The sequence below is a fragment of the Meleagris gallopavo genome, chromosome 6, assembly GCF_000146605.3.
Source record: "Meleagris gallopavo isolate NT-WF06-2002-E0010 breed Aviagen turkey brand Nicholas breeding stock chromosome 6, Turkey_5.1, whole genome shotgun sequence".
NCBI classification, from domain to species: Eukaryota; Metazoa; Chordata; class Aves; order Galliformes; family Phasianidae; genus Meleagris; species Meleagris gallopavo.
In genome coordinates this window covers 28378878-28398115 of record NC_015016.2, presented here as the reverse complement: position 1 = coordinate 28398115, position 19238 = coordinate 28378878, and the positions used below count along the sequence as shown (strand labels likewise).

At 37.1% G+C, this 19238-nt stretch overlaps 1 protein-coding gene across 10 annotated transcripts in view; it reads right to left on the bottom strand.

Annotated features, from left to right (window-relative positions):
• The window catches only part of HDAC9 (histone deacetylase 9), a 440323-nt gene that overhangs the window by 201975 nt on the left and 219110 nt on the right, over positions 1 to 19238 (bottom strand). For 7 of the 10 annotated variants that reach the window (XM_010712747.3, XM_031553922.1, XM_019616457.2 and 4 more), the window contains 3 exons: positions 19067 to 19193; positions 17001 to 17122; positions 574 to 705 (listed from right to left, as the gene is read on the bottom strand). In XM_010712747.3, the coding sequence (XP_010711049.1) occupies positions 574 to 705; positions 17001 to 17122; positions 19067 to 19193 (381 nt within the window). The remainder of the gene's footprint in view (positions 1 to 573; positions 706 to 17000; positions 17123 to 19066; positions 19194 to 19238) is intronic. The other 3 variants (XM_031553923.1, XM_031553921.1, XM_031553928.1) reach the window with 1 other exon arrangement.

Here is a 19238-nt window from a genome sequence, read left to right as displayed (position 1 = left end):
CTTCTCCTTATTTTCAGCTTTCTTCCTTTGTTTCAGCAAATAGAAATAATAAATCAGTTGTAAAAAAAAATCTGACAAGGAATTTATAGAGAAATCACCTTATTTAGTTACTTTGATACATTCAAATATGTGTCTCGGTTTTACACCTGATAAGTTGTGAAAAGTTGTCATGAGAATTGCATTGATGAGAACACCAAAATGAATTCATTCATTTGTTTTATACTTCCATCTTGTTGTGACATAATTCTGATATTCCAAATAAATTCAGACAAGTATGACAGTTTAACAATTCACTGTACAAACATATGTAATATTAAATAAGCAACAAAGTACTCAATACAAATGTAAAGTCAAAGCAAGAAATATTGAATGCTGTAAATGTTCTTTTCTTTCAGATTAATGGATAGGGCAACATTCTGGTCCTGAAATGAGGATTTCAATCCACTGAAATGAGGATTTCAAACTGTTTGGGAGCTGTGGTGTAATTCAACAAAATAATATACATGACAGAAGTTACAACTCTACAATGACAAGTAGTTGCAGTGAAGACAGAATTTCTTCATTCTCCATTACCTGTCACCTCAAAGAGTCGCTTCTTGAACGAGCTGATAACATTTCCATCCTTTCTCCTCAGTAAAGGACTGCTTCTCCTCTCCGTTACCTTTTGTTTTAACCTTGAGCGTACCTTCAAATTGGGCTCTGAAGCTGGAAATGAAAAGAATAAAACAAATGTTTTTAAGACAAATTATTGCTTTGCCCAGATATCACTGGCATTCCCTACAGGACCTCATCTGATCCAAGTAGGGCTCAGAAGCAGTGATTTTACTGCCCATCATCACCATTCATTCTGCTTTTCCTCATACAATTCGATCGTAGACTACAGACTAGGAATGAGAGGAAGGGCACTGAAAAGTTTTGAATGCCAATACTGTTACTACTTTCAACTTCACCTCCATTTCACCTTCCTCCAATTCTCTTCCAAAGTAAAAACTTCAAAATGAACTTGTATTAATGAGAATGACCCTGTTCCCCACCTGTCTTAACTCTAGCAGTAAATAGCAGAGAGGAAAAAACAGTATTTTTATGCTATTTCCTTAACATTAAAGTGAAATACAGTTTTTAAAATTGCAAAGTATATATTTAACATATAATTTATAAAGTTAATGTTGGTTTGTTCTTTTCTCTGCCTCTAAACATTTCTATTTCCTTATATAGTCTTTTATTCATGGGGCAGATACTAAGCTATTAGAGCAAAACATTTCAGTGGATATACAAGAGTTAGAAATGAATTTTAGTTGTAACTCACTGAGTTAAATTCTTTTTCTCCCTAAGGAACTAACCACTATGTTTTTTCTCATCCCATTTCAAATCTAAAGTTACCCATTAATTACCATTAATATTGGTATTAATAATAGATGAATGAAACTTGCATTCTACATCATTTTTATCTCTCTTGAAGGTGAATACTTGGATGGAAATACAGCTTGGAACCTGGAACCTTATAACTGGATTACGGTCTGATGACAGAAATAGAAAATAGCCTCCACTGGTGCCTTTTGATTTCTCTTAGAAATATAACTTCTGACAAGACTTGCTGGCAGAACATTTCTTGGTCAGCAATTTTAGGCCCAGATCTTCAATGTTTTTTCAGTAACACACCAAACAACTAGATTTATTACAGTGTCCTAGAAACGTTTACACAGAAAAATATATGCTCTGAAAATGAAGATGCAGGATTGATTCCCAGAAAACCTAGGATTATGTTTAATGCACCTTGGGCAAGTTCCACCTTTGTTTTCCATTTGGACACAATCTTTTCATGCTAAGGTCAGAGATGAAGCTCTACACTGTTTTTTATTCTGTGATATTTTACCTTGATGCTGCATTAACTCATTTATCTGTTCTTATAAGTAAACCCTCTATCAAGCAGACTACTAAGAGCTAGTGAAAGATAACTGTGGAACAGAATTTGTTTTTATTTCTCCTTCTGGAACTGAAGGTTGGCTAAGCAATATCTCAAAACAGAAAGCTGGAAACTGGGATCAATTCTCCCTCCTGCATACAGACCTAAACAAAGCTCCAAACGAGCACGAGTTAGCAGGAAAAAATAATAAATGAATGTTTCATTCAGTTCAGCATTTTTCCATTTGTCAGTTTAGTGAAGGAACTCAATCTTATTCTTCTAATTCCAAACTTGCCCAGCAAATAATATCACATATTTGTTTCTTGTTGTCCCACTTGCTCCCAAGGAACAGTGATGTTAGAAATGCTCATGTGAGAGCAAAGGAACTGCACCTCTGCCTGAGTGCTGCTGTGACCAGCTGTACCCTTTCTCCCTTCACCACATAGTCTGACACCCTTGCAAAGCTCCCCTTTAAGCATCCTATGTCTTGAGTACATTTCAAAAACATATGAGCTAACAAAATACTGGAAATCTTCAATGATAAAAAATATTAAAAAGAATTTTCAGTTTTACCTGTTACTATCATAATTAAGACAAATGGTTCTACTGACAGACATGAGTTGTTTGCTAAGGTACCTCTTGGTATGAAAATACAGTAATAGGATAAGATTATACTACACACTGTCACCACAGAGATCACTTGAGTACGAGGACATTCAGAAGAAAAGGTGCTGACTCAGACTGCACTTACAGTTATTTCCATTTATACTGCTCCATACTCGTTGAATTCAGAAAATATTTCCATACTCAAAACAGACTATCATGATACAAATTCTCTGCAACATTTATTACCATAACATTTACTTCCACATGAATGCTTCATGCTCACAGTGATTGTCTTTCTATTTTTTGCCATATTCCCATCATAATTCTGCATGTGAATCAATCACAGAAACAGAGAAAGCAGAATTTGTTGTCGATGTCTGAATTTATGAGCTAGCTGAGAAGACAGTCATTGTACAAAAGATGAAGTATCATTTTTAAGTGGAAACCATCAATTTTAAAGGGAAAAAGCATGAGGAATGTTGGCTTCTAAATCATAAAGTAAGCCTCCCAACAAAAGACAATGCAAATGTTCGAGAACTGTTGGCTTCCATGACTGCTTTCTTGAATGTCTGCCATGACAGATCTCTAAGGTGGTACTAGCTAGGACTCGATGGCTGGCAGTAAGAATTCGTATCTCAGTGCACTAAATAAATTTAACCAGTTTGGGAAGGTCTGTTCCAGAGGACTAAGTGCATAACTGGAAAGTGTTTTTTTTTATATACCTGTCAGTGGCTGAGTGGTGTAGATGCCACCACCATCATAGAATCATAGAATGGCCAGGGTTGGAAGGGACCTCAAGGATCATCAAGCTCCAATCCCCCTGCCACAGACAAGACCAGCAGCCTCCATATCTAATACTAGACCAGGCTGCCCAGGGCCCAATTCAACCTGGCCTTGAACGCCTCCAGGGATGGGGCATCCACAGCCTCTCTGGGCAGCCTTGGTAAAGAACTTCCCCCTGACATCCAACTTAAATCTTCCCTCCTTCAACTTAAAACCATTTCCCCTTGTCCTGCCATTATCTACTCTTGTAAAGAGTTGGCTCCCCTCCTGTTTGTAGGCTCTCTTTAGGTGCTGGAAGGCTGCAATGACGTCACCCCACAACCTCTTCTCCAAACTGAACAAGCCCAGCTGCCTCAGCCTGTCTTCTTAGGGGAGGTCCCTCTGATCTTTGTGGCCCTTCTCCTTCTCCAACAGCTCCCTGTCTTTCTTGTACTGGGGGCACCACATCTGTACACAGTACTCAGATGGGGCCTCAGAGGGACAGAGTAGAGAGGGACAATCACCTCCCTCTCTCTGCTGGCCACCTGTCTTCTGATGGAGCCCAGGATACCATTTGCTTTCCAAGCTGCACACTGCTGGCTCCTGTTAAGTTTTTCATCCACCAACATGCTCCATTGAAGCTGAAGCACAATTATTCTGGCTTCAAGAGGTCTGGATCGCTACAGCAATCTTATGTTCTTCAGTGCACTCCTACATGAAGGCAATAGTAACAAACCTACAATGGTCAACACTCCTCTGATAGTCAAAAAGGCAAAAATAAGTATTTTAAGCTTCAAGGATACAGCTGTAGATTAAAATTATAAATACACACATATATGCTTAATTTTCATTTACTGGCCCAAAGCTTATATGAGAATACCTTTGAATGATTCTAATCCTTTAAGTTCTGGAATGCAAAGAAGTGAACAAAGTGAAAAATAAATTTTTTTAAAACAATTTTTTTAATTTGTAACTTGAATATTTGCATGGCGCTTGAGTAGCCTTAGTTGTGAATGCTGAAGAATTGGAGTAATCATTTTGCCTTATGCTTTAGATGAGTATTTGATTTGATACTTCAACTCATAGTTCTTAGAACTGGTCTTCAGAGGGACATTGCTTTAAATGTTTTGTATTAGCCATCCCACAAGTATTTCTACTGCACACTATTCAAATTTTTGCTTAGTAAAATTAATCCAGTAGCAAATCTGACTATGCTCAACACTGAAAATCACTGTCAGTGTGGAACAGGAGTGCCACTTGGGGAGCCAGTGCCAAATAACTCCTGAGGCTTAAACTTTACTCGCCAGCTTGCTGCAGAACAGCTTCCTCAGGCAGGTACAAACTCTTAAAAATTAACCTTCTTTTTTCATCCATTAATATCACAAAATCATTGAAAAATCCTTCACGAAGTCTATGACTTAATGCAGCCGTTAATGGACATGTCTACCTTTCTGCACACCAAGCATCCCACTAAGGTCCAATACTCAAGATTAAATAATTCTACCTGATAAAGGATATGTCCTATATCTCATCTTCGTGAGGTAATAGGACTGCTCTAAACTGCTGAAGATGCTGAATGCAGTGAGGTTTGCTGTGTTAGATTTCTACAACTGCAGGGAGCTGAAGCATCTGACCAAGTAGCCAGAGTGCATGAAATGAGAGAAAAGGAGCACGCGGCTGGGTCATGGCAGATGACGAAAACAGGCTGCACTTTTTCATGGCAGTAGGATGATAGATTTGTCTACTCACCTAAAGCCAGTGTACATCTGATATTGGCTGGATTGGTCATTATTAGTTGAGCCTCTTCAGTCTGCAAATCCTTGTGCTTCTACACAATTTAGCACTTTGGGACAAGCAATAATCTATTCCCACACGGAAAATAGGAAGACATATTCTTTCATAGGAAAGAAAACACATAGTGATTTTCTTCAAAGGTCATAAAAGTCCACATTATTTATTTTGATGGGAATCAGTTGGCATCCATTTGACTGATTCACTGAAATGGATTTTAAGAAAGATGAACCTGAGTATGACTTTGTTTATGCAACTTTGCAGACTAATTTGGAATAATGAGTGCTACAGTAATATGGCTTATTCAGAGTGTCAGCACTATTGCCTTAATGCCTCTTTTTAGTGCTTGCTGTTACTCTTTAAATGACTGTAAGGGGACAACAACAGAAGATCTTAGAAGCAATCTAAGAATCAGTTACCTAACTCCCTGTTAGAACTTACAGTTATCTCAACAGAACAGAAGATGTTGATAATTCTTCTTAGGTGAAGACAAAAGATAGCATCTTGTGATTTTTCTCATCTTTTATGGTAGCTTCATCTACTGAGAAAGAAGTAACTAACTGCACTGTTAAAAAAGAAAATACAGAGACTTCTATATGGATATATACTAATTTCATTACAACAACTATCATTGTTCAGGGGAAAGGAAAGTATTCTCTCCTGAGTAACATGACATTGAAACACAAGCATTAGAGATATGAAAATGATTCATGAAGTCATTACATCACATACTCCACTTTACTTAATACTAGCAATTTGCAGATACTAGCATTAAAGAATACAGCCTGGGGCAAAGTTGCTCCCAAATGAGCTGAGGTTTTCTTTTTTGACAGAGCTTTGCTTCAATCTGTTTCTTTTTATTAAACACACAGATATTTAAGAAGAAGGGATAAAAATCCATTCTATGCATGGAGAGAGGACATTTATATGAAGGGAATGTGAAAGATAATAATGCACTACTTTCTGATGGTTCCAGGAACACAGTACTACTTTTGTAACAGAAAAGTGTGTGCCAACACCAAATCAGCATTTAATGAACCCAGGCAGGAAATGGGGGATGGGAGAGAGTGCATAGTGAGCAGGTCCTCATCTCCAGTAGAAAGCCATATATAGGAAACCTGAAGAACAGAAAGTGAGCTTTTGTCCAGGCTTCCAAAGGCTCTAAAGTGAAAGCATTTCCTTTTCTTGGCTGGTAGGCTGGCTTAAAAAAGCTGTGGGGCAGCTGAGGTAAATGATACTAAATTTGGCTCCAAAGATTCCTATAACAGCAGAATCAGCAGCAAAATTCACATTTTACTTGAGAAATATAAATCATTCCCTGATGCTCAGGCTCCAACTGTTATCACTAAGATCATTTTGAAACAATAACACATACTTCTCTAAAGTATTTAAGCCAATAGAAAAAATTACGAAACAAAGACTTCATGATTATGAAGTAATTCTATCTCTTCACTGCTATTCTCTATTTCTGTATCTGTCCTTTTTTTTTTTTCCCACTGAGGTTGTTATTTTTTGTATTATTCTAGTAAAGATTCATGCACAGACAAGCTTTATGTGCTTTCCAAGACACAACCATCACAAGACTGTACCTGAGAATGCTCGAAGTGTAAATTACAGGACAAATGGAATATGTATGGGTATAGACCTTTGGAGTTACAAAAGAAAATGATGAGATGACACTGGTTAGCATGATAGTATTATTGCTTGCATGCCCGTGGCTTAACATTTGTCAAGTTTATTTCTAGTACTATGACAAATGAGAATTTCTTAGAAGACACTGAATGTAGATTGTGATATAAATCGAGGTATATGTGGTGACTTTCCTTGAAGCAGGAGCAGAATGGAAGAAAACATATTGTGAAAATATGTTCATTTTGTGGGTTCATTGCATAGCACAAGTTTCCTTGTCTATGCTGTGGGCTTCCCTTCACCATGGCAATACACTTAAGAAAGTAGCCTGTGTGTCCATGCCATGCCAGGACCTGGAGATCACAGAAAACATCAAATCCCCCCTCACTACTGCTGTTTCTGATGAAAGCAATCAGAAGAGGCATATATAAGTTTCCAAGATCTTAGCCTGAGAGCAAGGTGTTAGGGAGAATTTTCCCAGTTTCCCAATCAGTGAGGCAGGCAGTATATTCCTAATGCCACCAGAAAGGATAAATGGGGAGATAGTCTGGGCTTCCTCATCAAAATATGAATGCAGGTGGAAAGCTAGAAATGCAAAGAACAGAGGTCAGGGACCAAAGCTGCTTCCAGCTTCCCCAGCTGCTTTGTGAATGAGTTTGTCCTTCTGGGAGGGGACTTGATGGTCTCCCAGTCATTCCTCTGCTACACACAGTTCTAGCAGACACATAAATTTTCTCTGCTCTGCGTGGAAATTTGGACTTCTGGTCTGGCTTCCTGTATGCAGCCACCTCCCCAGCACTGAATATATTAGAGCTGGGCAAGACAAGTAGAGACTTTTTGGTTTTATACATGACTAATTTTTGCTGTAGAGAGCCACGTTCCAGTGCAAGACAATACTAAACAATAAATACAAGGAACATTCTCTCCACTAACTGACAGGCTGGAAGATACCAGAACATAATATAACTCTCTAGGCTCGTTGACTTTTAAATTCTGGTCATTTTTTTTTAAAAAATATATATATATTTCTGAAAGAGTATTAAATTAGATTCATGAGATTAAAAAGTCATTTACACATCTGCTCTAAAGTTCTTCCAAGAACTACATGGACCTGACCACTGGGTGGTCCCAACCAGGAGGGAGTACCAGATACAGAGGTATAGGATGGAGACACTGTTTTTCTGGCTTGCATCACCTAATGTGTTTTCAGTCTATACAGAAACTGTTTCCTGTACAACCATTTGCTTTAAGGGGAATGTTGCTCATATGTGAAACCCTTTAGTCCTTTGCTTTATTTTACTTCTGTAAAAGGTAGAACACTTTATTTGTTCAGACTAAGGAAAATATCCATTCCCCAAATAAAAAACAGGTTTAGTGAAACACATGGTAAAACAGCTAATTAGATTAGAGAGGATCTCTTTAGCTCTCTTCAGGCTAAGGAAGCCAATTTAACAAGATTAGCAATTTTTCATTGATTTCCTAAAGAAGGTTCAAAAATGAAATATTCCCTGAAGCCATTTTGAATATTTAACTTTTCCTCATTATTCATTGCAGTATGGAAATATAAAATTTCTGATTGTCCAAGCAAACAAGTATTATTTTTCTAGGAATGCCTTACTGAGTTATGAGTAGGAATAACTTAGTGCTGTGTCCATTTAGCCAGAACTAGAGATCTTTACATTGTTCATGAAAGGCTGACCAATAAGAGAGATTTCCTGTTGAGAACTGTTCTGCTTATATCCTGTGAGGCAAAAGAAGTGAGGACTTAATACAATTCTTAATAATTTCTTTTCTTAGCAGAGAAGCACTATCTCCGTTCATTTGCATCAATTTGGGCTATATAATTGTTTCAGTGAGATCTCCTGAGTCTTCATTACGTTTCAAGTAGAATGAAACTGCAGCATATTATTTCCATGTCAAGTCCATCTTAATCTTCTCCCATATGAAACAATAGTCCTTTTGCAATAATAAATAAGGCATTAAAAGATAAGTAATATTGTGGTGTCTTGACACACAGACTAATAGAAAAATGATAATTTAATTTTAACTCTCATCTTTGCTTTCTGTCTTCAAAGTCTGTAATTTTTTTTGCACTTTAATAGTAATTATGGGAGCCAAACTGTATCTTAGTTCTCAGGAGGTTTAGAAAAAAAGAAGGTGAAGCAGGTCATTTGACAGAAGGCATCCCTCATTTGAATGGCAAAAAACAAATTTAGTTGTGCATGACCAGTAGTCCTATTGGTTTCATGCCAATAGTCCTACTGATTATTCATGCCTCTACTTCAGACCATACACACCAGTCTGTTCTAGTTGCAAAGATGTAATGAGAATACAATAGTATACTTTCTGTAAATATAGCAAATCTCCCTCTTCACCCTAAATCCTCCTTCAACATCCATTGAATCACTAACTTCTTCCCAAAGAAAAGTTACTTTCTCTAATGAATAAGTGTCAGATTTTTCAGGACCACAACATAACCCCTAGATACATTATTTAATTTTTAAGAATAATTAAATTAGAAAATTACAGAATCCTAGAATCTTTGGGTTGGAAAGAACTGTCAGATGACCAAATTCAACCAATCTGCTAAAGTGCGTTCCCTACATTGGGTTGCAAAGGAAAGTGTCCAGATACGTTTTGAATATTTCCAGAGAAGAAAATTCCCCAATTTCTCTGGGCAGCTTGTTCCAGTGCTCTGTCACTCTCAACGTAAACAAAGTTTTCTTCATGTTTATATGGTACTTCCTGTGCTCTAGTTTGTGCCCACTGCCACTTGTTCTGTTACTGGACACTGATGAAAAGAGCTTTGCACCATCCACTTGATTCCTACCTTTAGAAAACTGTAAGCACTGCTAAGATCCCCCTCAGTCTTCCGTCCTCCAAGCTGAACAATTCCAGGGCAATTCTTTCCTCAGAAGGGAGATGCTTCAGGCCCCTCATCAGCTGTGGCCCTCTGCTGGACTCTCTCTAGAAATTCCCTTTCTTGATTTGGATAGAGTACTACAGATGTGGCCTCCCAAGGTGAGAGTAGAAGGGATCACCTCCCTCAACCTACTGTCCATGCTATTTTTAATGGAATCCTGGCCTTCTTGGCCACAAAGGCACACTGCTAGCTCACAGTCAACCTGTTGTCCACCAAGATACCCAGGTCCTTCTCTTCTGAGCTCCTTTCCAGCAGGTCATCCCCTAACCTGTACTGATGCATGCAGTTACTTCCCCCTTTGCATCTGTGCTTGTTGACTCATAAGGACCCCTCTGCCAAACTCTCCAGTTAGTCCACGTCTTGCTGAATGGCAGCACAGCTTCCTGGTGTGTCAGTCACTCCTCCCAGATTGTTCACTATAAGGTTATTCCTCAAGCCTTATAGAAAAAAGGAATTGGTTAATAGACTGATTAATCCCGTAGGTTTTAATCTACAAAAATATCCAGCAGTGATAACTCATTGATGGTAGTTAGCACAACAAAGTATATTTTCAGTCTTCAAAAATTCATGATTAAGCGTGATTTCTTTCTCCTCGGTTTTGAGAGGAGTAGATATTTGTAGATATTAGTAGATGAGAGTGGGGCAGGTCTGGTTTGGTGAAGCATACTACTTGGGGTTGTTCAAAAGCAAAACAGAATTTCAGCAGAGAGATTCTGCTACAACGATACTGGATGCCAAGAAAACAGGAGCACCAAAACGCAAACCAAATCTTATTTCCCTAACAGATGAGAACTCTGGGCAACATTGAACTCAAGTGTAGAAAGGCACAGCTAGGTACAAAGGCAAGTGAAGCTAAATTTGGCCCTAAAGTTGTCTGGAGCTTAAAAGCCTGTTTGTCTGAGTTTTGCAGGCAAGGCTGACTTTTTGAAAGGATGTCTCAAAAAAACCCCCACTTGTTTAAAATCTTAATTAGAAATTGATATTGTATCTTAACAACAAAACCAAATTAAAACAAGTTTACTTTTAGATAGGTTCTTTATGCTCTGGGATATAATTCCAGTCTCCAACAACTTAATTAGCTAAATATACAATGTAACCTTCCATCTGGTAGAGTAATTTAACAGGAATAATTGTGCACCACCATAACTCAACAAGACACCGAGGAAAACCATTGAAATGCTATTTCCTTTCCTTTGGAAGAGAATTATGTACAATTTCAGCATGCTTTGCATTTCTAACAGTTAAAGCCAACAGGGAGGTATCACTCTCATTTATATTACTTTCCCATGAGAAAATCAAAAGCAAAGTACAAAGCTTATGCCGATCTTCATGAATGGCTCTGTAATACTTATTTGGCTTTAGCTAGAACATGTTATTTGGCAACTAAAACCTTTAATTAGAACTGTGGGTTTGAAGAGATTTTTCAGTGAAAGTGCATTTTGCAGGAGTTTGGAGAAGTGCAATCTTTACTGACCAACATATTCTACTTTGGATGATATGATACCAGTTCTCTCTGTTTCTCTCTTTTTCCCATCTTTTAGACTTGTTTACTTTTCTGAAAATTTTCAATTGTCCCTGCCCTAGACACAGTAGAAGAAAAAATCACTCATTCAAATCTAAATGAAGTTTGCTATTGAGTTCAAAGAATTTCAGATTTTATACACAATATTTTGTAACTTGTTTATCCAAAAAGGAAGAGACTTTTTCAAATAGCATAACAATCATTTCACTTAAATTTCAATAGACATTTTGCTCTTAGAATCCTCCAGATTTTAGGATTGTTTTTATTTAAGTTTCTTTAGGTTCAAAAGTAAAAAATAGTGGCTAGTATCTGATAACTTACTTATAAAAAATGATGCAAACTACTTGTCAATACTGATTTATAAAGTGTTTCTGAAAACATACACAGTTTGTATTACAAAATCTTTAGGTATATACATAAAAGAGAACTTTGAAATTCAATTTTGGCTAATCAAAGGGCAGCAAAAGGAAAATCAAGATAGCATTTAGAGTAAGACTATAATTAGTCAAGCCATCAAGAAGATTCAGCTTTTAGCACAACAGAGTGATTATTGGCAGGACAGAAGGTGATATACATACAAGTAGTGAAATTTGGGCTGAAACAAAAATACAATAAAAAATCTTTATCTAGGTCATCATTGAGTAAGATTACTCACCCATGGACAACACCTTGGCTTCCTGTGATTAAAAATAAGTGTTAAAGAAAGCATACAGGAAGAACAATCAAGTGTTGATGGAAAGATGGTGATGGCCTTTTTGGTAATCATTGTAGTGATGACTCTTGTTAAATCCCAGTGCAAACCTCAGCATGCATACTAAAGCATACCGATGCAAGCTCTTTACTCTCTGACAGTGTCATTCATTTTTAGTTGGTCTTAATGTGCCTCAGAATATTTTCCATGTAGCTGGAGTTAGAGTGACACGACACTGCTTCCTGCGCACACTGTAGGAAGTTACAGAATGCAGTCAGACTTGGGATAGCTATAGCATGGCATGGTGGTTACAGTGGTATCACATTTCCTGAGAGCTGGTGGTTTCCAGACACTGTATCTGAAAAAAGCTGTTAGCAACAGGTTTCTTCAGATTTACTCTTATGCCCTCTCAATGTACTGATAATGAACTTAGGAAGGCTACAGAAGTCTGATGACTATGGGAACAGAAGTCATAAAAGAAGGGCTGGAAAGGAGGATACGTGTTTCTATTTTCCTGCTCTGTGGTAAGTGCTGGTGACTTTCTTCAGTCAAATCACCTAGTCTGAATTTACCAAGACTGTTCATTAACTAAGGAAACCAAGGACTCTGGGAGGCAGGAATGTTTAGCATCTCTGAAAAACAGGGTAAAATCAGAAAAAAAAAAATCAAATTTGCCTTCTTTCCCTGCTTCAATAAGCAAAGTGCCTCTCCCATTCGTTGTGCTTGCTCATAAAAAGAGAGAAAAATAATGACTCTCTAATGAGACTGACTTCTTCATTTTGGCAGTCACAATAATTGAGGGTTTGTGATTCTCTAAGCTTTTCTTTTTTTCACTGAAGACCAAAAGAAATCCAGCTTTTTCATATACTATTACTTCACAGGAAAATGTTTTCCTAGAAAATGCAAACAGAAATGGAATTTGGTGACATGAAAGGGAAGGGGAAAAAAACTTTCACACACAAAATGTTTTTCTTCTCAGTTTCAACCACTCCAGCAAATTACTGAGTCACTAAGTGCAGAAAGAATGATGGTAAGGAAATGTTCAAATTAATTTTTTTAAAAAATTGCATCTACTGAGTTCTTATTCAGGAATCTTTCACTCTAATTACACAAGAGCTATGCTGTTATTTTACTGCCTAACCAGGTTAGCATAATGTCATTTTTACAAAGTTATTTTCATGACTGTGCAGTACAGCCTTCTTCCTTTCTTTCATCACAACATTAAACTATCCTTCATCTCCTCTTTTTTTCCTATGTGAAATTACACAATTTCCCCTTCCAAACTAAAACTTTGTACTATCTGCTATTTAAGAAAAAACAACCATGTTACATTTCCATTGAGCATACTTCAAGTTTTTGGTAAGCAAGTCACAAACATCTTCTTAAATAGTGCTACTGTGAGTGATACTCATATATCTAAGCAAAATGCAAACTGTAAGCTTTAAAGTCCATGAACAAAGAAAGATTCAACTGGCATAAAACCAAAAGAAATACTAATATTGATTGACATTCCCATTCTGCAATGACTGTGCTAAATTCATGAGAGAAAACTTATACTTGATATGCTGATAATCCCAGGAATTTCTTCCAACAAAACTGAAAGCATGGGGCAAAATGCAGAAATTACACCACTAGGAATATTTTTGAAAAGCACATATCTTTGTTTAGAGAGCTCTGCAGCAACACCACACACAGAAAATGAAATGCTACAGAGTGAAGAAAATGCAAACGTTATGGGCAGTTGCCAGAATTTCTGTATTCATTTTAACAAAGTGGAAAAAAAAAAGAAAAAGAAAAGCTTTCCTCGAGAACCTCCAGCCTATCAAACTCATGTGACTTGCTACACTTTTGTCAGCCTTACAGCAATCTCTTCAAACAGATAATATTTTCCCAGATAGATAGACCACTGAATTATGGAAATCAGCAATCAAAAGTTCTCCATATTAAATGATCGTGTTTTAAAAAGTGCACAGCTCCCATCAGAGCTCTTAGAGCAGTCAGTATGAATTTCAAAAGCGTTCAGTAATGGGGAGGAATTTTCAAACCTCTCTGGGCAATTTAGACACATTAGTATCATTGGAAGTTAATGAGCCATGTGCTGCTCAAGACTTTTGGGTGTTTTGCAGAAAGCTCACACATTACAACAGGTATCCATGGTGAAATCTTGGGCATTTTTAAAATTTGCTCTTACTCTATTTCGGCCAAATTCTATTCTCAGCTACAGATGTATAACTTCTCCTTATGGTATATTTATCTGCCCAGTGAAGGAATAGCTCCCCTTGCTCTGCTCTTTTTGAAAGTCTGTCAACACACAGCATCTGAATGCAGCTGTGCAAAGAGCTGCATATCCTGGCCTCTAGCCCCTAGGACAGTCCCAATCCTCCATACAGCTAAACTGCGCAAAGCCTACTGCTAGCAAGTTCTGCTGCATCTTGTAAGGGAAGGAATAAACCACATGCCTGAGAGGTACTGAATAATTACAGCCAGTGCACTGATACACTAAGTCTGGTACCTCACTGTAAGCATACAGACAGCACAGCTGTTAAGCACCACCCTAGTTACCTATGTAGCCAAATGTCAGAAGAATAAAATTGGACAGAATATTTTCTCCTTATACATAGCCCATCCACATTCATTTTTAAAAGATTAACAAGGAGTTGATACATCAGGACTGGGCTATATAGATTATAGAGAAAGTAAGCAAGAAGGTCTCAGGACTTGCAATGCCTGTGTAACACTCAGAGTTCCCTGGTAGGAAAGAACATATCAGGACATCATGAGAGAATCATACTGTTTTGCTTCACATTAAATCTGATCTTAGAGTAACCTATTCAACCAGAATTGTCTTTAACGAGCATTATATTAACGTTGAAATGAAAGATACCTCTGTATTCCATATTATGCTTACGGAAAATAAAATTGAGAAGCAAACCAAAACTGCGATTAAAGCCTATAAAAGGTATTCCCTTCTGGAGGCTGAAAGGAATGTAAGGTTCACTTTCATATGAATTGCTGACTTCATGCAGGTTCAGCAGCACAGAAAGTTTACCAGGAGCCAGTGGCAATAAGCTTTCATAGCCCTAAGGAAAGGAAAAGAGGTTCACCCCTCATGGCAAAGGTCAGACTTCTGCAGGCTTATAGCTTGCCCATAGACATGAATGTTCGTGGGACATCTTTGTCTAGTAAGGTCCCATGAGGATGACACAGGCTCCACAATGTCCCCTCTGCCTGGAGGATGGCCCTATTGCCACTCAGATAAGTTTAGGGTCATTTGACTTGTGTCAGTCTGGTTCCTGTTGCTTTTACTCTCAACCTGATGAGCAATCATTGGAACCTTTGTGGAGATGTAGCTGAAGGCTGGAATTACAAATCCAGGACAGGGAGAGACTGAATGTGTAAACAGGATATTTAACAGTTGATATTTTCATGGATGTAGAATAGAGAGCTATTGAATATGCTCCCTTGTTAACACACAACGTGCTTTACACTTCATTTTTATATGCTTATCAGAATCAGTATGTAAATTTCATAAAAGCAGTTATGTTAATGATTATATTAGTATTTGTCTATATTTTCTGCAGATATCTTTTCAGAGACATCATGTCCTTTGTCCAGTTTTGTAACTGATGCATTGTATGCCCAAATATTTGGAATAACATATAGAAAACATCTGGATTTAATTATATTATAGTCCTCTTATGCAGACAATGGGAATTGAATTAAGGAATATTTTGAAACCCCCACAGAGATATAAAAGTATTAGCAGCTGCACGAGAACTTTACTATTACAGCGTTTGAAAATGTTTTGTTTTACAGATCAACAGTCTGACACATCATAAATATCAATCATAACATTTAAGATACATAAACATGGAAGAAAAATTAAAATTTGCTTTCAGAAACTTAGATAAATTCATAGCATTTAGAAGATGTAGAATGTATTCTTTTGTTTAAAAAATGAAAATGTATAGCCTATTGGCACGGGAAATGTATGTTGTACAGTGGAATTAAGAAGAGAACCACGTAGGAGTTTATTGCAACTGAACAGTCTGAGCAAGATTTCATAGAATCTTGTTATATTGCCACCATATTTTTCAATGATCACTTTGAATAATTCAGACAGAATAAATCAACATTTTGCTTTTCATTCTTTCAAAAATATTTGGGGACATAATACGTGCTTAGAGAATCTACTCTAAAGTATTAGATGCAGACTGGATTTTCTTTCAGAACGTATAGTGCTTCCAAATGCCACTTCTTTTCAAGTCAGTACCAGTTTTGCACTTAGTTTTCAATCTCCCAGTGGCTAAATTACATTCAAAGGCTGTTAGCACAGTAGGGGGTCAGACTTTCCCTCTGAATGTAACTATATCACTCAACAGCAGACTCATGCAATAAGAGACCTAATGTTTTCTTTTCTTTTTCTTTTTCCTCTCCTAGTGTCTCCCTGCATTCCTGGATACCGGTCACTGCACCAAAGACCTGAGGTAACAGCCACATGGATTCCACCATCATCCTTCCAGCTTTATGGTGCAGAAAAAGACAAGTCTACAGTTCACCTGCTGTCAAGAAAAAACGTTGATTTGCTAAACCCTTTGAAACATTCTGAAATGTTTGAATGAACATTTTATTGTAAATTTGACATTCTCGTGAGTAAAAAGCATACACAAACATATGCATGTATGCACATTCATAGAGATAATGCATATAGCCTTTTTCAACCAAGGTCACAAAATAAAACATTAATCCAATTTTTTCTCTTCATGAATTCTCTTCACAGTGTCCTGAAAAAAATGTGCCTACAGGCAGCATATCATCTGAAGCAGATACTATATCTACCATGCAAAAGAGAGAGAGAGAGCTATTAAACCCAGAAGTAATATTGACATAAAGACAATACCACAAAAGATCCATGAAATTATGGTTTGTTTAGAAACAAAGACATCAAGACTGAAGCTTGCACAAGCTGTTAGCACTGGGAAATAATGACTCTTGATATCATGTGGTCAAGCCAACCTTGTAAAGATACAGTCAGGATCTTTGAACTTACTCTTAGTAACATCCTGAACAGGCCTTGTGGATTATGATATATGCCTTGTTGGTGGACAGCCTGGTTAAAATAAAGGGTGAAAGAAATCTTGGTAAGGGGATTGAATAAACTACTCTAACTCACCCGTTTTACGGAGTGGAAAATCATCCTTGGCATCCTGTGATCCTGGTAAAGTGTATTTGTATGGCGGCGAGGCCCCACTCAGGGGTGGAGAGCTTTGATCCAGTGAGGTATGGTGGGCAGCCCTGCAGCAGACACAGAGAGGTCACAAATTAGCAGTCATTGAGGTGACCAGCAGTAACTATCTACATATGTTGTACACATGCCTCAGCTGTGTTTATGTTCTTGTTCCTCTAAATGTGCACAAACCATAGGCTCATGTAACAAATTTCACTTTTACAGTAAGTTATGGAACTCCTCGAGATTCCCAAGAATGTATTTTTTGCACTCCTTATAAAAGTCACGTAGGATAAGAGTCATGTTGACCTACAGACAGGATCTGTCACCAGTTTGGAGAACTGACCATTTCAGATTGTTGCATTTTAATATGAACCAGCTGAGGCACAGCAAAAGCCATTTAAAGTCTTGTTTATTATGTACAAATAGATATACATTGACCCAGCCTTTTCTAACAAAAAGATGGGGGACTTCTGTGGGGTGGGACGAGGGTGGTGTTATATGAAACAAATCAAAAATATTGAGATATTACTATCTCTTGAAAAAAATGTAAACCATTTAGACAAGAAAGTTAAAACTTGCATTCAAGTTCATTTTATAAGTTTTCTGGGCATACAACTCTGCAGAACATAATACGTCAGCAGAGAACTTCTAAACTGAAGAGCACTTTCTGACAAATGTTGAATGAAGGAAAGAGTGTGGGCAGATCTTTCTGAACATGTAAATAGTACATTGCAAAGCAATTGCATCATTTGGCTCAATGACAGGTTTTTTTGTTTGGTTGATATTTTTGTTTAGAGCAGGAGAGGGGAAAAGAGGGAAACTTTCATACTTTGTGCTTGTCTAAACATCATTTTACTTACAGAGCCTCTCCCTTTCTTTTCAATGTAATTTGTTTAATCATGTAATGCTATGTTTTTTGTCAAAGAGAAGCACTAACATGAAAGTTTCCCTCATGTAGCAGAAGACATCTCCCTGTAGAACTTATAATTCTCATACATCTCAAGACTCAGATCATTAGTTCAGAACTCATACATACTCAAGAGAATTTTACACATTATTTGAAAATGATTTACCTCTAGCAGAAACAATGTAATTGTGTATTAAATCATGTTATCACAATGCTCTGATTAGCTAGAAGAGAAGCTCTGATGGAAGTGCTTCAGTAATGCTTTTTAAAAAGAACAAGTACTAGATTAAAATCTGGTGTGTACCATATGCATTTCTGTTTGTCTGAGTTTGGGGATAATATTGAACTCCTTTTAGAAATGCATCAAAGTTCTTTTCTTCTTTTTTTTTAAATTTACTTTTAAGAATGTGTCTGTTGTAGTAAAGAAGTTAAAAATGTATTAATTAGTTAAAAATAAAGAAAAAAAAAAAGGGGGAGTAATAATTGTAAGCTCTTGGAACAGTAATATATCCATAACAGGATGTGAAAAAATCACTTGTTTCAGTGGCCTAAGCATATTCTTATCAATGTCAAGCCATCATCAGAATATGTTGTTTTGAATCGAAGGTTTCTTACTCCATTAGAGTAAAAAAAGTTAAAAGATCCATTATATTTGTGATTTACTTACAAGATATAAATAAATTCATTGGAAAACAGCATCTCTTCGAGAAGAAACAAGCTTTGTGATTGATTCAAAATCCGAGTAAGTCAAACACAAATTGTTCTAAGTGTAAAAATTGAAGAGACTTGGAAAAATTGTAAGTGTAGTTGGAAAATTTGTGATGGCATCAAGAGATTAAACAGTTGAAATATAAGATTTATTCAAATTTCAAACACCAGTCTGCTCTACATACCTCTCATGTCATTACTGTCTACCAAGTACTCTTCAGCTCAGCTAGGTATATTACATATATATATTATATATAAATATATTGCTAACCTCTTGATTGTTCTTCCATCTTGTTCTGGAGTTAGACTCCCAACATCCTCACTGAAGAAGCATTCTGTCTACTGTCAGTAGCTACCTTAATACGGCAAAGAAACAGCTAAATACTGAACATACGTGTACCAGAGCTTGGGGTGGCGGCTCACGGAATGATTCTTTCCATTTGCTGGGGAGTCTTTTGTTGCTGATTTACTTAACAGGAACTCCTGAAGTTTTTGCTTCACTTCTGTACTGGCTACTGCCCCTAAGACAAAAAAAAAAAATCAAACTCATCTCATTTTTATTTATA